The sequence below is a fragment of the Oreochromis niloticus genome, linkage group LG4 (assembly GCF_001858045.2).
Source record: "Oreochromis niloticus isolate F11D_XX linkage group LG4, O_niloticus_UMD_NMBU, whole genome shotgun sequence".
NCBI lineage: Eukaryota > Metazoa > Chordata > Actinopteri > Cichliformes > Cichlidae > Oreochromis > Oreochromis niloticus.
In genome coordinates this window covers 29,461,564-29,488,363 of record NC_031969.2, presented here as the reverse complement: position 1 = coordinate 29,488,363, position 26,800 = coordinate 29,461,564, and the positions used below count along the sequence as shown (strand labels likewise).

Here is a 26,800-nt window from a genome sequence, read left to right as displayed (position 1 = left end):
AGCAGACATTACGTTATACTTAATGTGATGAATCCTCTGAACTCTACCTCATATACCAGCTTTATACTATCTAGGGGTTGGAAAATCATCCTTGCAGCTTGTAAAATATCTGCTTGTATCTTGTTTTGCTGAATTCAGACGGCTAAGTCCATAAAAAAAACATAGCATCACAAAACAAGTTGTTATGAGACTTATTTCTATAAGCAATGATTTTCTCCATGCGGAACCACTACACCCAATTCTGTTGTGTTCCTCCACCTGCCAAATCCCACTTTAACCTCTGATCACTGTCCTATTTTTCTGCTACAGAAGGTAAAAGTCGCTCCACAAGCTAATAGAGCTGTTTAAAACCAAACAGCAGACAGACATAGAAACACAGAAACTCTCTGCTGAACATTTAAGTACGTAGAGGCTCAACGGCCTGTTTCTCTCTCCTCAGGAGCTGGTGGAAAAGAAAACAAATGCTTGAGTTACATTCATCAAGTGGCTATTAAAATGAATGAATAATGATGTTGCACTGTAGCTGCTGCAAACAAAGTGTTTAGCATCAGATTACCAGTCTGTCAGTGTTCACAGCTTCTTTTTGCTGCCCCCAAATGCCAAATTAAAACAAGATTGGAGCTTTGAAGCCTTTCGTCTACTCATGCCTTTTGTTTACTCATGCAGCTGCTTTCCTGTGACTATCAAAATCCCAGATGAAATCCATCACAGCCCTTTTCAGCATACCTTATGCTCGCCTTTTATTTGAAGTTTGCCAGTGCTGTCTGAAATGGTACAAACTGTAGAAAAAGAGTGTCAGAGCTCATATGTGATCGTCTGTGACTAAAGATCAGTGTGTATTTGCTGCAAGCAACCAAACTGTCATCAGGTATGAACACAGAAGGAAATTCCTACTAGGGTGACATCATTATCTCCATTACTGCTATGGAAACAGACATGCCACTATCCTCCCCTGCATGTATTCATGGCAAAACAGTGTGAGAGTGAAGAGTGCAACAGTGCACTCAGTCTTATCATTTTCACTTTTTGCTATTGGCCAGCTTAAACATAAACATCAGGGTGAAGTAGTTTTCTTGGCTGACGGCCATGAGCTGATGTAAGAATACATCTGACGCTGCAGAGGAGTCATCGAGATAAAGAGCAGCGTTTGACCTGGACACAGCTCTCTTGACATGGACACAAGACTTAAAAATGACTGTGTGAGTGTGTGTGTGTGTGTGAGTGTGTGTGTGAGTGTGTGTGTGAGTGTGTGTGTGTGAGTGTGTACATGTAATAACATCCACAGGGAGGACTGTGGGACTCCAGGGGGTGATGTCATAGTGATTCATAATTCACACACACAGAGAATAATGACTCTGTTTCTCTGTCTCACACAACACACACACTTATTGTTTCCATCCCACATCTAATAACACTTCTTTTGTTTGTGTAACAGGTTCAGTTTTTATTTTAAAAAGACAGGGGATTTGAAAGTTCATACATTTACATGACAAAGAATGACACACAGCAACAGCACATATAGAGATACTATAATAGGCAAACCCAAAATTCCTCACTTTGGTAAAGATGCTCTCTGTGATAGGTACAATCTAATAACAGAAGATTAGATATTACAGACAGACAGAAAGACTAACTGTTCCCCAGGAGTTACCCAGAAGGAACAGTGTGACATGCTAAGAAATATTACTATTCCCCATGACATTATCTCCTTTTCTAAAAGCAACTTAATGCTTTAATGATTTTAGTCCCACAGCAAAGATCATTGTGACCCATAATGACAGATAATAGGGCTCACCTGGAGAAAGACTTCTCCTTTAACTAAAGGTGCAACATCAAAATTTTTAAATTATGAATGGACTTCATCTTTAAGCACTTTTCCTCTTTGATCTTCAAAGGCCTGCATGAACCTCATTTATGATTTTCGTGATAGAGCTGCTAAACGTTGAAAGGCCTCCTAACCAGGAGGGGACTCCGAGATTCAGTGCAAAGGCGCTTTCACATCTAAACCTAATATTTTCAATTACTTGTGCTGCAGAGTTGAACAAAGTTGAACTTAAAAATGAGGCATCCAGCCAGCAGCAGGCAGGTGAGGCGAAAAAGGCTTTCTTGGAAACATACTTCTTGTATGCAGGTCGGGTCACACAGCTAGTTGGGCAGTTTTCTGTCTTCTCTCAATTGCTCTACAGATCTTTACATTTGTGTCTGTTTGAAGTTGTTTGCTGCTTTGATTATTTTAATAAGTAAAATGTTTCCTATAACGAACCTGTCACCTCTGTACCATAGTCGGGTCTTTATCTTACAAAATAAAAAGGTGAATTTGTTGTGATTTGGCAATATATGAATAAAGCTGAACTGAACCCCTCCCACAGTTTTTATGGTGTCTTACATGAGGTGGCACATTGATGTGCAAGGGGTAACGGATAGTTGTGTGAAGTCATATGTATGATCCCTGCAATCCATGTATGATTTTTTTTAACATTGCAGGTTTTTATTTAAATCTACATTGTACTGTTCTTCTGCAGGTACTTAATGCCCAAAGTGACACTGAAAACAGCTCATGTTAACACTGGAAAGTAAGCAGGTATAACAAACACAAATAGAAACAAAGTATTCCTGAATAAACATAACGGAGTATTAAATAACCCCACTAAGACATTTTAGTTGCTAAAATAGCTCAGGCCAAGCCTTGCACAATGAGTGCAACACTTATCATGTCTTCTGTGAAAGCCCACAAGCCACTGGCTGACCCACTATCCCAAAATATGGCTTCTACTGACTATAAAGCTGTCCTGTTTATATGCTGTGTGAGTGATAATGAATAACAAAGCACAGGAATACAAAATTTAGTGAGTGTGTAAGCATTTTTTCAGCCTTTATCGTATTTTGTAACAAGGCGTGAAGAATAAGTGTGTTTATAATTAACTGCAGTTTAATATACCTGCTTGTTTTTAATGTAATACATGTTAACAGACCTCTAACAGTTACTGGTTCAGTTTAGCAGGTACAGTACTGGTGAAGAAATATTACACCATAAACTGTTTCTTAAACTGCGGTGTCATTGCAGCGCTGCGTGTTAAACTTGGACTGACTGATTGGGGTCAGTGGAAACAAACTAGTGATGATCGTGTTGCCTTCACAAAGAGGATATGGCAACCCTGATTGCAAGCATTCCCCTCACTGATGCAGAGGCTGGGCAGAAAAGGACAAGCAATAAGAATTTCAAAATGATGAACAGCTGCAAATTGATAAACAAATTTGAAGCAATATAAAAACGCATTTAGTTGTGTTTTTAGCCTTGTTGGAAATATTTGGTGATTTAGCTGCTAAATGTGTCTGTTTGTCTGCTGTAGCTGGTGCTGCTAAGGTCACATTCAGTGGATTTTAAGAGCATTTTCTCAGGTTGAGTAAGAGTGAACCAAAACTGTAAAGCTGTGAGCCCGAAAGAGTAAAACTAGCGAGCTGAAATATTCAGAGTTGCTTGAAAATTCTCTGGATTCTCTTCTGGGTTTGCCACTGGGTTCAATCTCTATCACATACAAATAGTCAAGCAATAAATTCTTAATAGAAAAATAGTGATGAAAACTGATTTAAGTCAACTCGGTACAAACTAAGACAGCATTGGACTTTGTGGGGTGTGAGTTGATGCTGGTGTGGGTAACACAGCTTCACTGTGGGCTAACTGAGGGTTATACAGGATTCCTAATGACTTCATTCTGTTCCTTTAAACCACAAAAACAGAAGAGAAATACAGTTGACATGGCTTTCTGCATCTATTAGGCTGACTCCAACTGTACGGATGCTTCGGAATAATTATAATCACAGTTTTAGCAACGCTTTCTTCATATCTTGTGAGGCTTTGTGAGCATTTTAATAGCACGAGGCTTAAAAAACAGCTTAAAGAAAGTAGCAGTCCCATACACATTTTATTCAGGGGATAAGCCAAGGGGTGGCAGGGGATTGTTGCTGTAGACTAGCCCTGTGGCCACCCCACATAACCAATAATGACACCTATTAAAGGGCTATGTACAAACATACTCAGACATTCTCTGACCTGCAGTGATTTTCCATGCAGGAAAGATAAAAATCAATGTAGCGATGGACGTAACAGTCTCAGCTTGGCCACCCCTTTAAAATTTTCTGGCTACACCACTGACTCCAGCACCAAATAACTGTGTACCATTATACTCCAGCATGTTATTTCTTTCTTTACATTAAAGCATTGTTTATTTATATGGCTTCAATACAAGTGGTCTATGCATAGTGTGTATATGAAAACATATATCAAAAGTCCTTCAAGAGATTACAAACCTGGGCACTTTTAAAAATCTCTGTATGCCAAAATTTCCATCGTCTTGTGCTGACACGCTTCTTTGGCTAACAGCTACTTTATGTGGACTTTTACAGCACTGATTTGGTGTTTTTAGACGTTTATATATTTACTCAGGCTGTCATGTGGTATATGATATAACAAAGATCTTTCACATTCAGGTAACTACACCACCTCCACATAGTTGGCTGGGTAAAGCCCCTCCCACCCATCACTCTTCTTCCCTCGACACCATCCTTGGTCATCCTCATCCTCGATCTTAAGAAAGTCCTCACCTGGAGGGAGGAAAAGAAATTTAATTTCTTGTATTTGTTTTTAAAACTATTACAACAATTTTTCAAACATCTATTCAATTCAATTCAATTTTATTTATATAGTGCCAAATCACAACAACAGTCGCCTCAAGGCGCTTTATATTGTAAGGTAGTCCCTACAATAACACACACAGAGGAAAAACACAACAATCATATGACCCCCTATGAGCAAGCACTTTGGCGACAGCGGGAAGGAAAAGCTCCCTTTTAACAGGAAGAAACCTCCTGCAGAACCAGGCTCAGGGAGGGGCGGCCATTTCTGCAACCAGTTGGGGTGAGAGAAGCCATATAACCCTTCTATTTGTTTTGTCAGACCAGCAACCATAAAAAAGAGCCTATAACAGCTCAAACATATATTTTATTTAACTGTAAAATCAATGATTCAAACCATTCTGCTTAGTAATTTCAAGTAATAAAAGTCGTAGTACATTTGAAATAAAGCTGTATAAGGCTGTTTTCAGGAAGTAAGGTGCCAAAGTGCAGTTTCTCTAACGGCCACTTGAGGCAGTCTTCAAAACCAAGTAAATATCCAAAGATTCTCAGTTAAAGTTGTAATCGATACATAAATATGTTTCTATCTTTATTTTCAAGCTGATATACTAAAGTCCAGAGAAGGCAAGATGGGTAAATAAGGGCAACTAATCAAAATGTACAAAAGCTATCAAATAATGTGGGAAAACTTATAGAGTAACAACAAAAAAAGAGGAAGACGCTTGGGATTGAGACTCAGATGAAAAGAATCACTAAAGGAAAAAATAAAATAATGCAAGGCATGAAAGGAACTCAGCCTTCAACATAAAAAAAGAAAACAACCAAAAGACAAACTAAAATCACACCAGACCTGAAAAATGTGGTGCAGACAGTAACAGAAAGATGAGATAGAGGAAGGAACTGCAAAGTATAACTGCAAAGAATAGCAATCAAGACATGAAACATGAAACTCATTACTAGAATAATTGTGAACTAGAAACAGGAACCAAAGTAAATAAGGCGCACTATATTAGGATAACAAAGACATGAAACAGGAACCCAACAATAATCAAAAACTGTGAGAACAAGAATCTAAACACTTAAAATCAACTTAAAACACTGAGACCAAAATTCGTCGGCACTGCTGGTCTCTGTATATTTCATATACTTTTGTATACTTGGATTGTTAATGGTTATTTTTTAATGTACAGTACAAATGAATGACTTGACTCGACATTAATGTAGCAATGTGGCCTCTTTGAATGACAGCTTCAGGTCACTGAGATGTGAGCTGTTGACCTTATAAGATGCAAAAACCCAACAAAGAGGGTCAGTTCTGACTGGCTACCTCATTGAAATTGAAAGTTTGCAAGCCAATGAGTGTGCGGTTTCATATGACAGCTAATCCTCCACTTTGAAATATGGTATGGACTTAATTTTGTATTCAGTGTGAGCCAGAATGTGTGACTGAGCCCATAAAGTCGACAGGAAAGTGTTTATGTGAGCCCTGCGCCCTCTCCTCCAAATATGGTCCACATTCTGGCTCCAAAAACATGGCGGCAGCCTTAAAGCCAAAGCTGAGGCTTCAAAATATGAATATACAGAGAAGCGGCTGAGTTCATGGTGACGTCATTCATCTTGCAGTGCACGGTGTTTACCTGCTTTAAAGGACAGCTCATCTGTCTCCTGGCCGACGTAATCATACAGAGCTCTTACTCTCACTCCCCCGATCATCACGCTGTCAGTGGAAAAAGAGAGAAGAAAGAGATTAATCTTTGTTTGCTTCAAAAAAAAGCTAGGCAACGTTAACAGTTCCCATTCGGAATAATATCCTCACCTCTTCTCTATTGTTCCTGACTTTTCCACTTCTTTTTTCCCTTTTTTGTTTTTCTTTTCAGGTGTCCATTCCTGAAAACCATTGGAATAAAAGTAATGTAAATAAAGCGCACAGAGTTAAACTTAAAATGCTGGAAAATGATGGGAAATACCTGGAAGTGAGGCCAGTCAGTTGGCATGCCGGGGCCGTGGGTGTTTTTCCACCAGCGAAGGTCCTCTTGCTCATCGATGCCCATCAGTGTGTTGTGGAGCTCATTGTACACGGACCGCACACTAAATGCAGAGAGATAAACACGAAAATCTCAAATTTGATTTTAATCTATGCTGATCCATTCCTAAAATTTTGCTGGAAAAGGTTATCTCTCCTCTATTAATCCTACTTATCAAAAACAGTCGTGCTGTCTCGTGTGAATTTTGGATATTTTCCACAGCTCTTTTCTCACATTTAGCTTCAGAGAGGTTCACACTGCTGGAAATACCCTGTGTCCTTTAGGTATAGTATGCCTCATAGTACTTTATAAACACCATGGTATAAGAAACCCAATGATCTGGAATATATGTTACAAATTTTATGTGTACTCTGGATACTGATGATTATGTAATTAAAAACATACTTAATCCACTTGCACTGCAATCCAGGACACTTTAAGTTAAGTGTTCCCCCCAAATTAAGCAGATTAATAGTGTATATAATTTCTCTCCTCTCCCTGTGGCTTTGGCTCATTTTTATAAAGTAATTAAGTTGCCATCGTATCCAGTATTTCCTTTATTAGAGTAGAAGAGAGTCGGTGATGTGCTAATATGTAGTGGTATAGCTTTTAATTAGAGGTAAATTAAGTCAAATCATTGATTTCAACATACTTAACTCTAAAGACAGCCCGACAGGCTGCAGGGTTCACACATAACACAAATCTGTGCTACTTGTTTAATCAAATACATCAATCCTCTAATCAGCAGCGGCAGCAGCACCTTTTCTCAACACCACACACGTACAAAGCACCGTGCTTCACCTCTCATTGTTGGTAATGTCCAGGTGTTTGTGGATGGAGAGGAAAGCCTGTTTGAGAAATACAATCCTCTTGCGCTCCTCCTCCTGTGATTGGTCAAAGACGGACTCCATCTCCTCCATGTAGCGAGGAGCATAGTTGTTCACCTCCTCCAGGACCTTCTCGTAGCGGGCACGGACCTGAAAATATTTCAAACCAAATTGGCAAATAAAACTTGAGCGGTGGAAATCCAACCATCAAAAAGCAAAACAAAAATTGTATTAAATGTGTGTCGAATGTCTTACACTAAACTTTTCATCCCACTAAAAACATGCGAAACAAAGAACTCTGAAAAAACAGTCTTCTAAAAAAAACCTTTGATAAACTGAAGCTAGCTCGCCAAGATAAACAAAACTCTTCAAAATGATTTCACCAGGTTCAGTCAGGAGATTAACTGATATAAAAATATTAAAAATATTAACAAAGAAAAAAATTGCAACATTTAACCTGCCATAGATTATACAGTCCACATAACTGGTAATGAATTTTAACTTGATATAACACTTCACCCATGCCCAGTGCTGACATTAAAGGTTTCCTTTGAAGTAGACATTATTCACAGTACAACAGCAGAAACCACGTCATAAACCTGTGAGAGGATATGAAGATGATTGATTTAAACCACACGAAACATTTCCAGCACACTTGCACTCCTTGGTTGCTCCATTCTGTCCCGTTTGTATAATTTGACTGTTTTCTGCGCTACTCTGGAGACTAACTATGCTGCTGATTGGTGCTGGCACCTGTCCGTCATCCTGCCTTCCTCAATTGTTTGCTCCTTCTGTGTTTTACCTGCTGCCACTTTGATTCATCTAGTGCTGTACTCCAACCGCAGCAGGGCTAATTATTGCAGCTGCTTTAAAAGGGGCTGTCAGGTCAGGGAGCAGTCTTTTCCATGTTTGGAATGGTTACTTGTACTTTGGTCACGTAATTTATAGTGAAGGGTTTACGCCTGCTAGGTTCTGATTCATTAACCTGCTTGTTTTGCTCTCCATTTGGGGAATTTGTAAATTAGAATAGGTAACAGTACTTGTATTATTGTTCACCACACAGTTAGATTCCTTTTATTAGAGATACTAGTTTAAGGGTGCTTCTTTTTTCTCTAACGTTTGCTTTGGACAGGCTAGTAATTAATTTGCTTTTGGTAACTAGAATACTGATATTACATACATTTTTTTAAATCATTTTTGTTCTATTTTATTGGTTTGAGTAGCATCCACATGCCCTACACCTCTGATTTATTAGTTTAAAACCATAAAGGAACACAATAAACGACTCAACAGTCACTAAACCTTTTCCCTGTGGTTTATTAATGTCACTCCCCTTTCTCCTGGTAAACCAGGACTGTAACAGGCACCCTTCGACGGAGCATCAGTGGTGAGGTACGGATCTACTCAGATTCCAAAGTAAGATCCCTTAACTCATCCTCCACACTTCACCTGTTTTAATTAATTAATAATTGTGCAATGATTTTTTTTAAAAATGCAGCACGGTGGCACGGTGGTTAGCACTGTTGCCGCACAGCAAGAAGGTCCTGAGTTCAATTCCACCATCAGGCCGGGGTCTTTCTGTGTGGAGTTTGCATGTTCTCCCCGTGTTTGCGTGGGTTCTCTCCGGGTACTCCGGCTTCCTCCCACCGTCCAAAGACATGCAGCTTGTGGGGATAGGTTAATTGGATAATCCAAATTGCCACTAGGTGTAAATGTGCGAGTGAACGTGAGTGCGAATGGTTGTCTGTCCCTGTGTGTTAGCCCTGCGACAGACTGGCGACCTGTCCAGGGCGTACCCCGCCTCTCGCCCTATGACAGCTGGAATAGGCTCCAGTGCCCCCCCACGACCCTGAAAAGGATAAGCGGAAGTGAATGGATGGATGGATGGATGCTCCGAGGGCAGAAACTTCTAGAAAACAAAATCCCCCCCCACCAAAAAAAATAAGAAAGCAGTGACATGTGATGTGCACCTTCTCGGCCTCCTGTTGAGCCACTTCTCTCTCCTCCTGGATCTTCTTCTGTTTGTCTATGGAGACGTCCGGGTTTCCCTGAGCGTGTGCCTCTCGCTCTCTGGCTGCCTGCTCTTTACGGCTCACTTTATGGTATGCTCTTCTTGCTTTATCCAGCTGTGGGTGCAAACCAAAGCACAGATTGACTATATGGAGTCTATGCACAATAGATAGGGATAGAAATACACAAATTACACTAACACCAGGAATCATACAATTCACTTACAGGCACTTCAGAGGCACTTAAGCTAAGATGCACCTGACTCTGAAAAGCACATTACTGAATAAATTCATTTTGAAATAGTGGTGCATTAGCTTCCTGTTTTCTAAATATAGTATTTGAATTGAGGCCATTTACTTAATGAGAAACCATCTGTGATACCACGGTCACTTCTAGTACATATGAAATATTGATCCCCTAAGGGCTTGTCTTTTGAGGCAAAATTATATTTTTGATGCATGTCCCTTGCTGCTCTCATTTCACAGTAAGGTACAGATTCAAGTGGCTCATTGCATCAGAACACAAACACTCTTGAGAACTGGGTTTCTGGCACTGGCACAAAATAAGGCTTGGGAATGTCACAGAGAAAAGGCTCCCAGAAGCGAACATTAAAATGTCATGATGACCAGAGCTGTCCGGAGTGGAGTTGTGAAGCCATGGACTGTGTATAAAGGATGTACTGATGCCCTCTAGTGGTTACAGAGACTTTACATGGACTCCGCTAGCACTGAGTTAGACTCCAGGGTAAACCTCCAGAGAAGCTAAGACAAATGAAGTTAAGCAGGAAGTAGCAAAAACTGTAGTTCCTCTGATGACCACTTGAGGCTGGCTTCACAAGAGTGAGTGAATCTCCACAGACTTCCATGTTAAAATGTTCAACTATTAGTGTGTATTGTTCCTGGGTAGTTTATCAGTTTATGAAAACTTGCTAACCAAACATGCTAGTGTTCGCTGATTAGTTAGCACCCTTTTACTCATATAAAGTGCAACAACAACATGGCAGCTGACATTATGGCGTCAAAATGCAGAGTCCAAAACCAATGTGTAATGTCAAGGTGGCTACATCCTCATTTTATATATTATCAGTGGTTACACTGCTAATAAAACATGTGTGTAGCCTCTCATGTCTGATAAATGAAGCTAATGTGGTTGCTAAATCATTAGAAATCTAAAACAAAAACACCTGACTTTAACCTCTCTGATCACTTTAGATTTTAAACCACTAGAAAAACTAAAATAAATTACAAAAAAATTATTAGCTACGTTTTTCTTTAGGAACAGGTGTATTGCTGCTGGAGCGCAAGAACTACGATCCACTTTTTTCTCTCAAAATCAGGAAGTAAAATATTGCATCGGTGAAGCTTATTTCATTAAAGATTTCATTAAATGAGAAATCGGGTGGTCAAAATGTTGATTGAGTAACAATGTCATGCAGTGAGTAAGGTCTTCAAAAGCCTCCAGGCTGCAAGTTTATTGTTAATTTACATATCAGTAAAAACAAATTCTTTATTTTTTAAGACTGAATTTGGGAACAGCTTAATTAAATGTAAAATAATACTGTGCGTTTTGGAACTGCTTCTAAAACAAAGTGCTCATAGAGGCAAAAAGCATATGTGCAGAAAAAGGAATAATAAGAACATATTGTTCAAAGATTATCTCTATCAAAGCAGTGTGACAAATAACAGCTGCCAAGACACACATCACACTGTGTTTGTTACACAAGCGCCAAGACAAACAGTACTTTAGTGGCTGCCTCAGTATGTAATTTATTATTTCACAACATACTAAACTAACTTTAATGTGGCATTTTATATCTTTGTACACAGCTCAGTGACTGAGATCAGACAAAAGCTTTTAATTAATATGACGATGTGTAACTACCATAAACAAATCTGGGAAAAAATCTGACCTTTTTAAGTCGTTTGGCCCACGGCTTCTGAGCACGTGCAAACCCCGTCTCAATGTCGTGGGACTCCTTGAAACCCCCAAATAACTTCTTGTGGAAGGTGTCCTTCTGCCAGGTCCTGACCCGGTCCCCATCCTCCGACACCAGGGAGCGACAGATGGTGGCGTGTAGGGCGGCAAGCCTGTCGGCGGAGGACAGAAAACACTGCCAAGCCTTCATAAGAGAGCCATATAGAGGACCTGAGGGAGGGAGGAGGAGAAGAAGATGACACACCATTAAAATTACTTTTGTATTTCAGTAATAATTGGGACAGGGTTTCGAAATAAGATCATTTCCACGTTCATCATATGTGTTGCGGTTACTGATCTTACTAGAGTCCACCACTGGCTTCCACTTGTTGCTCCATTCACTGAGCTGCTGGGCATACTGCCTCTCCACGCGCGCTCTCTCTTGGAAACACGCCACTATGTCATTACAGGCCTGGAAAGCATCTTCTGTTCGCTTCGCAGTGCGCTGATAGTTCCCAGGCTGCCAGGACACAAAGAGAGAGGAAGATTTGCTTTCCACATCATAAACACATGAAGTGGATGGAAGGTTAAATGGATTTGGTGCTTTAAACTCTAAAGTCTTTTTAATTTTTTGGCTTTAAAAAGTCAGAAGTTAACAAAAAATGTTCCAGCGTTCAGTGATTCAGTTTCTTTTCTTTAGTTTTATTATTTCAGTGCCAGAGAATCCAAAACGGTACATTTGTTCAGTTTATTCTTGGAAATATGGAGACCCAAAACTGAATAACACAAACAAAAAGATCCAACTGGTATTACAAGCACACTGCTACTGGTGCTTGTTACTACTACTGCTTCTAATTTGTATATTAGTCTATTTTTAATATGTTACTATAGTAACATATTAAAAATAGACTAATATTATAAGTAGAAATATTAGGGCAAATATCCACTGCCTGAAGCTTCGTTTTTTATAGTAACTGATTTTTGTTGTTTAGATTACTCAAAGCAGACCTATTATGGTCATTTCCAGCTCCATATTTTTAATCTCGGGCTCTACTAGAGTAGCTGAGTATGGGTCACACTTTAAAATAACCCTTATTTAACCTATGATGGATCTTGATGCAGACCCTCAGTTAATCCTGTGTCTGCCCCCTTCCCTTTAACCTAGCTGTCTTCTGATTGGCTGCCCCTCGTAAACAGAAGGTTTGAACAGCAAGTCATTTTGTCCTGAAGAAAAGGGAATTCAAATCCTTGTCTAAATTTTAAATAAATTTGTCGCATATTTTAAGGGGAACTGTTTAACTACATTTAGTTTGACCATGGGCCGGCCGGCCAGCCCATTTTACAAGCGTTTTTTAAACGAGTGTAACTGCGTCATCGTTTACACTAGAGCGAAAATGCGAACGGTTTTGAAAAGAAGAGAAGCTGCGCTTCACATTGATATTTGGTGTATTACGGTAGCACAAACGGTTTGCAAGCTACCGCTCTTGGAAAAGAAAAGTCAACTCCACTTAGGTGCGCTTCGCACTAGCGTAACTCCTCGACCATTTGGGCAAGAGAGACATTTCAAACAGTGACTAAAAAACAAGAAAACGAGCTTTACGGAACTTTATGGTGCATCATTAGGAAGCACGAGCTGTGACGGTCCAATCACATGTAAGTATTGATGACTCACGGAGCAGAGTGACGGGTGTGGAGAAATGGCAACCCCGCCAAAAGGCCTGGATATTTAAAAAACTGAGGCCCCAAAACTTTATTGTACATATTTAGTATAGTTCATATTTAAAGTTGATGTTGTGTTACATTTTGTTCCTGTTGAATATCAGTTTTCACTTAGCTATAAATCTGAAAAAACAGAGTCCGATTTTTATTTTTTTCCACTTTTAACTGTTGTTTCATTGCCACAACAATACAATAATGTAAAATGACTGCCAGCTATTGAAAGCTGAGGTTATTCTGAAAAAAGGGGCAAAAGAATTCACTTATAATATGATTTTTGGCCCTTTTACGGCCAAAATTACCAAATATGTCCAGGTGGTTTAAATGATGCTTGGTCAATAAAGGGTTAAACCCTTGAATGGAAGCTCCAGTCAGCGACTGCTGAGCCGTGGATCCTGCATGTTCAAACCTTACTGCACACTACTAACATATCAGAAGCAATTTTCCTGGCAACAACTAATAATCTATACTCCAAAATGATATTTGATTGCAATACTGTGGAAACTCAATGAGAGAGAGGTGAGAAGATGGAGCCCTTTCTTAACTGTTCCCTAAATATCAGTCTGCAATCAGGAACTGCAAACAAAGCTTGGCTTTGTTTAAAGCCTGGCTTTAAACAAAGCCTCCAACACATCTAAAGCTCATCAAAAGCTCACTAATTACATTTTGTGTTTAAAACAATGATTTGTTTTAATGGTTTTGTGCCAGAATATTTGTTAGCCAGAAACCGTAACTTTCTGGAGCTTTGCTGTCAGTTGCTTCAGCTTTCTGCAATGATAAGCAGACTCCAGCTGCACACATTCACTCTACATATGTATAGTAAATATAAATAGTATTGATTTCATTTACTTAGACTTCTACATGGGTGTGTTTCTCTAAATGATCCTCTAAATCAATGTCATAATGACATCATACTAAGTTGTTCCATTGAATAATGCACAGTACCAGCAGCTAAATGAAATACACCCGTTACCGTCTTCCTGTTAATCATGTTGTGCAGATGTTGGCTGCAGTTAAATCTGGGGTACAGCAGAGGGTGCTACCAAGAATAAGAGTGAATTGAGCTAAACAGCTAAAATAATTATTTCCACATGCTTCTTAATAAAAAACCAAAATGAAAAGAAAACTGAATTTTATTATACTTTTCACAAGTATGGTAAACTGTCTGAACAGACGATGACCGCTACGTGAGACTCTTGCTGCTGTTTAATGCATGAACACAAAATGTTGGATTCAGTAAGTGAAAGCATCCCCTATGAATTAAATGTTTAGTATTCCTTTGTTTTGTAGTTCAAAAGACAAAAATATTAGGTAGAAATGCTACCCTTCCATCATAGTCCTTCCATAGCTGTGATGCTGCAGCGGCAATGTAAGGCTAATCCTCCCACGTGCCACGAGTGACACTTCACTGGCACTGAGTTTCCGCTGGTAGCACAAATGCCGGCCACAGCGTGAGGCGCGGTCGAAGCCTGTCCATAAAAAGCCAGACAGAGTGAGGACAAGAGAGCAGCAGAGGCAGAGCCCTAAATGTAATAACATCTCTGAAGCAAGTGTGTTGTTTGTGGATGTGGAATTTGGAAATCTCTGCAATTTTCCTGGCAGCTGTCATCAGCTCCTTCTCAGCACTGACTCCTACTCTCTTTTTCACTTTCTGTCAGACTCTATCTGGTTGTCACTGACACATTTAGACGGCTGCTTCAGTGTGAATGTTTGCCATGCTGTTTTAAATTACTTGAGGCAATATAGTTGATGTAAATACCACAAGAAATACAAAGGAGACATGAGTGAACAAGACGTCCCTAAAGCCGATGTTTTACCTGTCAAACACACATGTAACTAATAACCTCAATATCGGGGCTCCGGTTACGGGTTTTGTACGTGTTGGCTCACAGACATGGCTTACTTGGATAGCTCCAAGAGACTATACTAAAACTGTCTGCATGCTTTCAGTGTGTCATATACTTTTGGATACTGTAACACAGAATATGCTTCTTTACTTATTTTCTTTGGCAAATTCAGTGTAAGATGATAAGCCTCCAGAGTTACAACAGCAGCCTTTGCTTCCAATGTCCAAAGTCTCTAATGGGACTTTTAATTAGTAGTTAATTAAATGCAGGAACAACAGAAAGGTCAAACAGTTCAGTTGTTATTTGTGAAAAGTAGTGCTAGCAGCAAACATGAAACAAATATGCAGTTTTGTGATTCGCGTAACTAAAGTAATCAACCGATGCAGGGCATCTTTATTATAATGTGACATTTTTCTTAACTCATATTCTCTCTTTTTCATTCTAATTGCAAATGATTTGTTTACTAATCCTGCATTTTAATGTTTCTGTTCAAGTGTAGTTTAGAGTGCTTTAAAGAGTGCTGCACGTAGAAGGACAAAGACCCTGAATGTAAAAGTTTTTCATTGTCTGTATTAACACCCTTCAGAAAAAGCAGTGTGCCTTTAATGAAACACTGTAGTTTTAAATGCTTTAATCACGATCACTCGAGCGCCCTCCTCCTTCCTCCTCTTTCCTTTCTTTCTTTTTGCCTCTGTTGTGGTTTGCACTGACTTTCCTCACTCGTCTGCGAATTAAGCAGAAACAGCTGAGGAATCCAGTTTGAGGCCAGCGGCAACGCTGCAGAGACCCAGTTGGCCAATAACCGAGGCAGATGCAAATCCGCTAGTAGAGAATCAGTCCAAGCAACAAAAGCGGTAACGAAGAAAATGACTAAAGACTTCTGCTGAAAAAAAATTACCTCTCATATAAATAAATGATCGCATTCAAACTGTTAAAAGCCTGGTGAGTTTTCATTATAGAACTGCATTGGTGTTAAATGTAGATGAATGGATGGGACGATGAAATGGACGTGTTCCAGATTTTATGTTTCACAACCTGCATATGTGTGTCAAGTTAAAGTATTAGCTGGTAGTAGTGTAGTAGTACCACAGTAGACGCTGCTCTGATGCTCCGTAGCTGTGATAAAGTTTTAAAGTAAATGTATAATAAGTAAAAGGTAGTGATAGCAATGGCAGTAAAAGTATTAATAAAAGATGAAATGGCATAAAAGAAACATTTCCAGACGACACTCCAAAGTGACTTTACCGCAACTCAAGCAAAGAGCAGATGACAGATTCACGGAAAGCGAGTCAAAAATGTTTGTTCTAGAAAGGAAAAGAAAGTCTGTTACAAATTAAACTCTTAAATCTTTAGTTTTCTACTTGAAAACAAGTGAAAATGTGTTTGAAATATGTGGTGATGGCATTATTTACTTTAGTAGCAGACATGCACGTGTCACAGAATGTCCTTATTTAATATAATAAAGAATATAATAGCGTATATAATCCCTTTATATAACTGTGGCAAAGAGGGGCATTAACGTTTTAAAAGGGGCAAGCGCTGGGTCCAGAGACTGTTATCACTATGTTTAAAGTTGAGGTGACTTTGCAAATGCAAAACCGAAAAGCTGAAGTTTGCAGTATAATGACAGGCAGGCAGGCTTTGAGCACGGCGGCAGGATGACACAGACGGGAACTGGCCTGGAAACACATCCAGCACAACAGGAGGCTTCCAAATTACAGGAGGGGAGAGATGAAAGTGGGGCAGCCAATCGAGGCCAACGGCAGACAAAGCCAATATTAAAGCGGCAGCACACTCAAATTAGACAGTCAGGCACTCTGAAGTGTTTACAGCCTTAAAATATGGTGGCAAAACTGGGCTATGACTTGTAAACAGACTGTATGGTAGTTCACAGAGATGGGTATATGGCCGATATGCTGTGTGTACATTTGGGCTTCGGCGAGAGAGATAATGCTTAGGATTTATCTTTTATGTTTGTGGAAACAGGTCTGTTCTACAGACTGTTTATTTTTCTCATTCTGTCTACGTTGGTGCTGTGAAATAAAAGGAAAGCCACTTTTGTATTGAATAGAAAAATGCAGCAGAAGGTCTAAACTTGATCCTTATTTTGCTTTTTGTGCTGCAGATTTTATTCTGTACCTCTCTGATGTCTCTGTTCAGTGTGAAGCTGCAGCCTGTTACCTGAGCTCTACACCTAGCCTGCAGCCTCGTTATCACTGCACCAGGTAAAGAAACGATCTGGGACTGGGACACATCCATCATTAATACATCAGCGTGTCCTAAGCGTACTGTTGTTTTCTTATGGATTAAATAAACATGTTAATTAGCGAGATCTGGAGATGCTGGTGGAATAAGTGTAACGATGTAATATAACCAAGAACTTTTTAGACTTCTTCTTGATACAGTTTGCACTGAATGGATCCCGATGGACGTGTAGCCCATTTTTGAGAAGAGGTTTTGAAACAGAAAATATATTTACATTTTTAGATTGATTTTTAACTTAATATCTTTCTTTCTTACAATTTCATTTTGACAGTTTTGCAGGGAAGCGTAGAAAGGAAAGAGGAGGAGAGAGAGTGGACTCAAACTCAGGCTTCTGCACTTCAGACATAAGGCATAGGGACACCTGCTTAACCGAACCAGCCAAACCAAAGCCCTAAGTAAGGCCTTTCTGTCAGTACTGGGAGCACTGAGGCACCATGAGATACTTTACAGCACTCGCCAATTTATATTTATTCATCAAGCAGCAGCAGCCCCCTTGATAGCAGTCACCTTCAATCACCACAGCCAGCTGCTTTGTGTACACATGTGGAAGTTTCTGTTATGGCTTGACTACTCTTCTAACATCTGTTTTAGTTGTCATTTGGAAATGTGTGCTTAAGAAAGTGTGTCCCGTCCAAAGACAGTAAAAAAAAATGGAGAAAGCTTCAGGGTCTGAAAAGTGAAGCCAGCTCGAAGGTGCGTTAAACCTGAATTACTTTTTCATGTCCACCAGGGGGCGACACCTGTGGCTGCAGAAAGACCTCTTGTCCCATATAATTCAATGGCAAGACAGTCCTCAGAGCTGATCTCTGTAAACACTTTGCTGATAAGTTTATGGGCTCTGTCAGCGATTTCAGCCCATACTGAATAAAACATTAAATACATTTTGTTTTAGAAAGGAGGATAATCCAGGATACGCTCATCTCATCTTTGTGGTCCTGATGTAAATTCTTAACAAACCAGTCAGTATTAGCAGAATGCAAGTGTTTCGGGTGTCTTTTTTTTTTTCTCTACAAGGAGGTGCATTATACAGCTGAATTATTTCAGCTGTATTTACATTTGCTACACATGGGCTGTCACTGCTGCTCCTGAGACTGAATTTCAGCCAGTTTTGTTCCACAATGTGATCAACAGGAAGTGAAATGGCTCCCATAGTTCTAAGGCTAGCTGGTGGCAAGATATAAAGTATATATATCAAACCATTCTGTTAAGTCTCATGCAAAAAAAGAGCACAAAAAAACCAAAGAAAATAACTTTCTGTGAAAGCATTAAGTGAAATTTTTATAGGAAAAAACATTTTTTATTTGGTCCCCAGACTCAGTCCAAGCAAATGCATACAATCAGTCAATGAGCCAAAAGCCTTCAGCGAGAGCTGTGTTAAATCCTCGCGAGGCAGTTTGGAGAGTAACTATTCATACTTAAAAATGAAAACACAGCCTTGTTTAAAGAGATGCGTTGCCTGAACGACAAAACTCTGGACTGTTTTGGCTGCATGTTCGCTCAGACTTGAGATATGGGGGGAGCTATCTTGTGTAGTCTATCTCCCTGTCCCATCATAAGGTACAATCATGTAAACACACAAAGCCAGAGCCCCCCCCCACACACAGAGTACACATACCATCCAGAAGCTGCGATTGTAGGCATCTTCAAGGCTGTTTTCTGATGGCAAGGTCGACATCCTGTTTTCTGAGAAAGTAAAGAATATCTGATTAGTTTGGACTATGTTTTCTATCATGCTGCCTTTCACTGTGATCTTTATGTAGCTGCCATTACCACCTTTCATTTATTGGCTTTAGGTTGTTGCAGCTGCAGTATTTAGGTCAAATGTTTGAAATAATTAAGGGACACGTTTAGCCAAAATTATTTTCAGGTACAAAATGTGGATTCTTATTAAAATGTAATACTTGAGTACTTGTTTTATCAAACATGCCCCACAGACCAAACATCACTGACACCACTCATGTTATAATGGTTACATGATAAACTACTGGATAAAACAGGGTTTTTACTTGTTTTATAAATTTAAGCTGCAAATATTAATTTAAGCTAATTACCGGTCCACTCCGTTATTTTCAATGTAGTTATTTTTACATATTCACTGTTTTCAAGTCTTTATCTTTTACTTTTATGTATCTATTTAACAATTTCCTTGGTTACTTTTGATGGACTGTTTCTCTGTCTACTGCATTTAGCTATCCCTTTCTCCTTGTTGTGTTTTTCAGTGCTCTTAGTGATAGCTCAGTGGGTGGAGATAACTTTAAATTAAATCAGCCCTTTTATATAATAATGTATTTGATCAAATTACCACTCCCCATAAATCCCTTGGCACCAACATGATTCACCACTGGCACAAGTGCTCCGGGTTGGAAATCAATTCTCTCCTGCTATTTTAGGCTCCATGACATGAAGGCATTTCATATCTGTTCAGATAAATAACTAGTGCAACACATGTCAGGACCAATATGAGGCTATACAGCAGGTGTAACACAGTGACTGAATCAAATATGGAGGCTTTGTACACCCATTAAAACATTGGAAGTTGACGTGTACGATAAATAGGACCCAGCAGGGATAGTGTAGAAGCTCTGACAACACCAGCAGACATGGACTGTCCTCTCCCAGCATTCCCAGCTTCTGAAACATGAGCTATCCGAAAATAAACAGGGGCTAAGGGTCGGCACATCCTATCGCACACTCGTTTTCTTCCCATGCTGGTCGCGCTTTGCTCATTTAATATTGACCCATAAACAGCACACTTTCTTTGAACGTACTCATGCTCTTAGCTGAGTGTTACTTTATGCTCATGTGGTTCTACCTCAAAAAAAGAGAAAGTTTTCCAGTTAAATATTTAAGCACGCAGCAGTTTTGCTTCAAATCCTCGAAGCACCCAAAAGCTGAACTCCACCCTGACAGAGCCTTCGTGACTGGCCTGTTTTTCCTGCCTGCAGACATCTCCCCTCATGGCTCCGTTATGCTCACAATTAGATTCAATGATCTTCCCTCAACATCCTGCTGTTCACGGGGCATCACATGCTCCACTAAGAGAATAATGTCCTGCCTCTTCCTGGCCTCAATCTGCCTCAGTTTGCTTCATCACCACCACTGAGGACTTGTAAATTATGCAACCCAGATATCTGCAAGAGGTCATGAAAATAAAGAATAACCTCTCGTTTAACCCGTTTGACCCTGACTTCCTTTCCTTCTTGCTTTCTGGCTTTCCTCAGGGTATGACCAAGTTTCCAGATAAAATGTGGGGGTGGGGGAGCTCCCGTCATGATATTAATTAATGTGACTCCATGGTTTACTACACACTGTATACTTTTTACTACGTTTTAGGGTTGCAACCACACTACTTGTGTCAGTGTAATGGCAGATTTATGTATAAATCCCTTATAAGCTGGTAGGAAAGTAAAATCTTTAACCTCCATTCTGGGTTAGCTGTGATTGACTTGTATCCCTCTCCTCGGTGGTTTATCAGCCTTATGCTTCAGTTTATGTGTTTAAAAAAAAGAAGAAAAGTATGCCGTGTAACTCTGTATCTACTGGGAATGTTTTATTAGTGACATAAGCCTTTCAACAATGATTGCATAACTCCTTAAATCGATTTTGAGACCCTCTAAAAATGTGGGACTGGCCTAAAGATTTGAAAACCTAAGCCTGAAATCTTCAGAAATATTTATATAAAGATGAAATAAAGTGAGCTCTAGTGTCATTTCCAGTTAGCTCACTGTGACGTCTGTGGTATTAGTGAGGCATACCCCATTACTTCTTACTTTTTTACTTTAAATGAGCCACAAACTATGCATCACGTGGTTGCTTTTTCACACAAAAAATATACTACTACTTACCGCCTACAAGCACAGATCTATATCCACCATGAATCCTCCAGACTTTGTATAATATATTCGCATGTCAGATATAAAATTAGCTCCCCCTGATTCTGAAAGGTTCACTATTGATAATCAGTATCTTGCATTAACTCAGACTTCATGGATCTAAAACTCCAACTTCTTCACTTGAAAACCAAACCAGCTGAACCCAGAGCCCGTTCAAGTCCATCTGGAGCTTTGATCCAGCCAAACTCTTTCACCCCTGTATGCTGAACTCACTTTTGCACGCACTCCTCCCTCTGTCCCCGTTTCATCTGTCACACATAACTCAACACACACACATTGCATAGAGGAAATATATAGCAACAACTGAACACAGAGCAGAAATAGGAGCGCCGTCACTCCATCTGATCTCACTGAAATGTATCCATTCAGCCATGGCAGGCTAATAGTTTCCTTACCTCTGAACGCTGGGGCCCCTCTCTCATTCACCCCCTGCTCTATTCTTTTGTTTGCCTAGTTAAAACAGTTTTTTCTCCCCGTCTCCAGTCTGTGTGGAGTCTCTCAGGCTCTTTCCCTCTCTGTCTTGTCTTCTTTACGCTCTTCCTCACTCTCTCCAACTTTGATTTTTCCACCCCTGTTGGACAGTGTTGCTCCTGCTCTTCCCCTTTCTTTGGCCCACTGTTTGTGTCAGATGAGTTGGCTTTTTTTCCCCTCCCTCCTTCTCCTCTTGCCTCCCTCCCTCAACGTCTCTCACTCTCTCTCTCCTCCTCTCTCAGTAAAACAGCTGCAGGAAGCGTATTCCGCTTGTTCTTTGTCAAATATCTACTTTGTCTTTTTCCCTTTCATTTGGTCACTTTACCTCACACCACTGTTAATGAAGTGTGGCAGAACATTGGTTTGGGGTGTTGCTTTGTGTCTGTGTGTGTGCATCTCTAAGTGAGTCAGACAATAGCTGAGTCACCCAACCAAAGTTTATGTTTGGCATGTGTGTTTGGGAGTTAATAACCCTAGTAACCACTTTTTAGAGTTTTAAAAAGAAGTACAAAGCAGCATGGCCAGATAAGGAAACTCCATCTCTCTGCGCTTGCCTTTAACCCCCCTTTTTGCTCCCCACTGTTTTCCCTTGGGATCATTTGGTAGGCCTGCTTCCACAGCTGGAGGATACATCCGGTGTGTGAGTGTGCACATGTGCATGTTTGTGTGTTAAAGGCAGAGCTGTTTGAGTGCAAAGCCCTCTAAAGAAGACTTGCCCGCACTCACGTATGCTGCTTTTGGTGACATAAAGCCTCGTGCAGTGCTGAACTCGTGAAACTTCTCCTTGCCAGAACATGCCATGTAAATAACTAGACAGCTGTACATTGCAGTGCTTACACACAGCTGCAACCTGCTGTTAGGAGACAGTAATCCCATGCTGGGAGTACTATAATCAAATGTGGAAGCATAGGAGACAGATATGACAACACTGTGAGATCCTGTCATTAAAATGATAATAGACAGAAAATGTCAACACCTGATGTCAGGTCCCACTCAAACAGTAGAATTGTATTCACCATGTACACTTCATATGTTTAACTCTCAAACAGCCAAGATGTTTTAGTAACTAAAATGACCCAGTGTGTTAAAGTTTTGTGTTTATCATGCGCTGTTTCCCTTGTGCAAGACATATTACACATATCTGCAACATGGAGTTACCACTAAATGACATTTATTTAAGAATCCTTGTCTCTTCATCTTACGAAGCAAATTTTCTTTGTTTCAATAATACCATAAAATCATACTTTTAAATTTCAGGTATGTTTTCAAGTATCCTTGCATCATGTTCATCCCAAAATGCAAATGAACTGGTGACTCAGTAACACAGAAGTCAACATAGTCAGGCTGTTTTTTCATCCTCTGTTTCTTCCATGTAACCTTTTTAAATGAAATCTAAAACATTTTTTTTTGTATTTGAGGAATATTTTAAAATACTTTGTGCAGAAAAAAGCTCAGAATACTTATACATCAAAATATCTGAAAATTGTGACTTTGTGCACTATGTGGAATAGTTACAAACAAATATAAATATATTTAAAAAATATTCCAACTCCATGCATGTGTTTGGACTGTGGGATGAAGCCAGAGAACCCACGTAGACACTGAGAGAGCATGTAGACTTCACAACCCAAGACCTCCTTCACCACAAGTCACAGACTTTGGTCTATTCTAAATGACGACTCATCCACCTGCAATATTTTATACTCCCAACTAATGACTGCAGAAAACAACAGCCAACCACTGACCACATTTTGGGACCTATGAGTAAAACTGCCCTCTACTGGTTACTATAGGTAACTGTACCTGCAACCCTCTAGTCTAGCCTCAACTTTAATGGTAATAAAGTAGTTTTATTATGCACTGTGACCACCAGGGGGCAGAAATCTATACAAGACAAAATTACGAACACAAAATGACATTTTTCCCTACCTCTACTCCTCGCAGATTTACTCATTATAACTGCTTCGCTCTCATTCGCATACATATAGTCTAGAATAAAGAAAAAATAAACATTTTAATAAAGTATGCATTCAGTTTTATCTATTGTTTCAATGGCCTTTTTACCACATTGTATGTTCAACATCTAGAATTGAAACGGTTTCTAAAGTCATGGTGCTATTATACTCTGGTACAGTAGGTGGCGACATACGGCTTTAAATAGCTTCACAGTCCGCCACTGAAGCCAAAGAAGAAGACAAGCCTACAGCGGTAGCAGAAGCGGAAGTAGAGAGTAGAGAGTGGAGGCAGAACTAGAGGCAGAACGAGAGGCAGAACGAGAGGCAGAACGAGAGGCATGCTTTGTTTTCTGGTGGAAATGGTAAGATCATAATATGAATGTTGCTCAGGTTTAGGTTTGTTTTGTGTTGTTACCTGTGGCAGTTTCAGGTGAAGCGGTCCGACTGACGGCACATCTGTAGGTGGAAATAGTTGCGACCTTTTGCTCGGACATTAAATTTTTAAGGTCTCTAAGTATTTTGAGAAAAGCGCCTTTAAACATATCTGAAATAAATTAGGCTGGTTGCGATGCTGTTGTTGGTTCATTACTAGCAGTGGAAGTAACCTGGCCATCGGTAACTTCGTGGGCCTGTCTCCACGTGGTCAGCCTTTAGCATGGTAGCTCGCAGTGTGAGGAGTAATTGAAGTATAATCAGGCAGTAAGACTTGAATTATTTTTGGTTTGTAGTGATTAGTAACTTAATAATACTGCATGATCGCTTTTATTTTAAGCGGTATGCGGATTTGCTGCCCCCCCCTCTCCCCTGATGACTTGCACTGGGCTCTGAGTCTGGATGGAGACAGTCGTGCATCTTTGGCCCTGACAAGCCAGAGTTTCTGAGGAGAAACCAAGCCTAGTGTTACAAGTGCTGAGCTTCTTTACACTTTACTTACTACTTTTTTTCCCTTTGTTTTCAGGACTTTGAATGAGTGAAACCGCTCAGCTCCAGTGGAGCCCTAAAGGTAAGGATTATTTGGGGGTTTTCAGCACTCACTCTTTAGGTAGGAGGGGGATGTGTAATCTTATGAGTCCTTGCATAATTAAGAGACAGATGTAGTTTCAGTCTGTCCACTTGAGAACATTAAAGACTTCCTGAGCACGATGATGGTGGGGTGAGCATCCATCTGTTTATTCATTTTCTAATACTTTTCCGGATCATGTGGGCAGCAGTCTAAACAGAAAGGCCCATCTCTACCCAGCTCCTCCAGGTCTTTTGGGGCTGTTCCCATGCCAGCTAAGAGATGAAATCTCTAGTGGGTCCTGGGTCTGCTCCAGGGCAGACTCCTTGTTGGACATATATGGAAATTCTAATGTTAGTAATCTGTGCCAGAGTAAATAAAAGCCCACTTTGTAATAAAATATTTATTTTTCTGTTCTTTGCAAAGAAAGCCAAACCCTGTTAGGGATCACGACAATCATTTGTATGCAGGAAAAAAACAGATAAAACAGGATCTGTTTTACTGTGACTGATCAGTTATTAACTAATAAGAGTGCAGCGTCCCTCGGTTTTTCAGGCCAATCCTCCTCACGTTCTTGGTGGCTGCTCTGTGTTTTATATGCTGTCTGTGATTTGTAGCTGTCCTTCTCCCCTGATGACTTGCACTGGGCTCTGAGTCTGGATGGAGACAGTCGTGCATCTTTGGCCCTGACAAGCCAGAGTTTCTGAGGAGAAAATCAGAAACTCTTCTGTAAAATTAATGGTTGTGACAAAAAAAACCCTAACTCTTTATTTTTGTCCTTTCAGTTCTGAAAAGGTGGAAATGCTCCGCGGATGGACATTAATCAGGTTGGTGTCATGTAACATTACTCTTTCATATCTAAATTCTCATTTCTGATGATGTTTTGCACTGGGCTCAGAAGTCAGTGGTGAGAGAAGTGCAGCTCTGCCCTTGACAAGGCGGAGTCTGAGGAGATGAGCAAGCAAAAAAATTAAAATTGTAGGTCTTCACTGACTGAACTGTTTGCCTGACTGCTGTTTTGTTACTTTTTCAGGTACTGATACTCCAGAAGAGAACTTCCTCATAACAATTCTGTGATTATTTTCTTATTAGTTGTGATGTTTTAATTGTAATATCTCATATTTGCTCTGATTCATCAAATAAAAACATACATCTTATGTTTTTGTGTTTTGTCTGTCTTCTACAAATATCAGCTGAAGATGTGGTGACTTTGTGTTGGATAGCAAAAGTCACCTGTGATTACTCAGCTTATGTGGTGTCATGCTCATGTGCTCATAACAGCAGGCATGTATCCAAGATTTAAAATGGAGTGGTGTCTTTCAGTCTTTGAGTGGAGCCTGGTTAAAAAATTGAGCAGTTAAAATATCCTGACATGTGCACGCATTGGGAGACGTGGCTACACTGAAACACCACGGGAATTCTATTGAAGCACATGACATAGATGGGTGGCTCGACTAGGAGGCCTAGGGGTACCACTGTTCACCTCTGGTACTTTATTAAGGCTTTTGTCTTCTGTCATTCACCACAGCGCTACATGTCTGATTTGGCATACTTTGTTTGTTTGTTTTTTGTTTTTTTTTTACATCAGGTAACTTTTCTGACACAGCTGAGGAATTTGTCTTCTCCCAGATCTGAACCAGGGATCTTTTGTTTGTTAGGCCAGCATGTAAACCACTGCACTAGATTCACTGTATATGGTATTATAGTATTACTGTTATGTATTTTGATTGATCTAGTAAGGTCAGCGCTGTTTCCCAGGAAAAAAAGATGATTATAAAACAGATTAGTCAGTAGGAAAACACCTTAGGCCAGCCTTAAAGAACAGAACAGCACCACTGCTTCCTTAGACATTCAGTAGCTACCATAAGAGGACAAACAGGCCAAGAAAACTTTCACTTGTACCTTATGATTTTCTGTTATCTCATTAAGAGTATAATGTGATTAGTTTGCTTTTTTTGTTGTTGTTGCAAGAATTACTTTGCAAATACAGCTGTAACATTCAGATTAGAAGTGAATAACTTTTTTTATTTCTACTATTATAAGATAGCGACTTGTTCTTACACTCAGTATTGATTTAACAAATTAAAAAATCGGAGGCACCAATTTGATGATCTCAAGAAAATATCACATTAATTTGGACTGATATCTATCTGGAGATCGAGTCACTTAAAAGAAATGGTTCTAAGGCCCTTTAATATTACATTTTTGCTCTGTTATTCACCTGGGTCTAGCATTTTGTTTACACC

At 39.8% G+C, this 26,800-nt stretch overlaps 1 protein-coding gene, 2 long non-coding RNA genes and 3 other non-coding genes across 7 annotated transcripts; 5 read left to right on the top strand and 1 right to left on the bottom strand.

Annotated features, from left to right (window-relative positions):
- Positions 1-1,423: 1,423 nt before the first annotated feature.
- si:ch211-51c14.1 (protein kinase C and casein kinase substrate in neurons protein 3) lies at positions 1,424-21,768 on the bottom strand. 2 transcript variants are annotated; one of them, XM_005468992.4, is made up of 10 exons: positions 21,524-21,768; positions 18,851-18,918; positions 11,771-11,927; positions 11,403-11,638; positions 9,454-9,609; positions 7,458-7,633; positions 6,600-6,720; positions 6,449-6,519; positions 6,270-6,349; positions 1,424-4,602 (listed from the first exon to the last, which is right to left on the bottom strand). In XM_005468992.4, exons 2-10 carry the CDS (start codon positions 18,908-18,910, stop codon positions 4,493-4,495), a joined length of 1,167 nt encoding a protein of 388 aa, XP_005469049.1. In that variant the 5' UTR covers positions 18,911-18,918; positions 21,524-21,768; the 3' UTR covers positions 1,424-4,492. The 2 variants fall into 2 exon arrangements, with proteins under 2 accessions (XP_005469049.1, XP_003442576.1); XM_003442528.5 differs by lacking the exon at positions 21,524-21,768 and adding an exon at positions 21,081-21,330.
- On the top strand, positions 11,939-18,840 carry LOC112846719 (uncharacterized). Its single transcript, XR_003219851.1, has 3 exons — positions 11,939-13,060; positions 17,096-17,195; positions 17,507-18,840. It is a non-coding gene; the product is annotated as an uncharacterized LOC112846719 (long non-coding RNA).
- Positions 21,769-23,841: 2,073 nt separating the features above from the next.
- LOC106098015 (uncharacterized) lies at positions 23,842-25,711 on the top strand. Its single transcript, XR_001224097.2, has 4 exons — positions 23,842-23,916; positions 24,513-24,557; positions 25,340-25,381; positions 25,588-25,711. It is a non-coding gene; the product is annotated as an uncharacterized LOC106098015 (long non-coding RNA).
- LOC112846810 (small nucleolar RNA SNORD88) lies at positions 24,351-24,442 on the top strand. Its single transcript, XR_003219983.1, has one exon. It is a non-coding gene; the product is annotated as a small nucleolar RNA SNORD88 (small nucleolar RNA).
- LOC112846809 (small nucleolar RNA SNORD88) lies at positions 25,177-25,268 on the top strand. Its single transcript, XR_003219982.1, has one exon. It is a non-coding gene; the product is annotated as a small nucleolar RNA SNORD88 (small nucleolar RNA).
- LOC112846811 (small nucleolar RNA SNORD88) lies at positions 25,422-25,510 on the top strand. The gene has a single exon (XR_003219984.1). It is a non-coding gene; the product is annotated as a small nucleolar RNA SNORD88 (small nucleolar RNA).
- Positions 25,712-26,800: the final 1,089 nt, after the last annotated feature.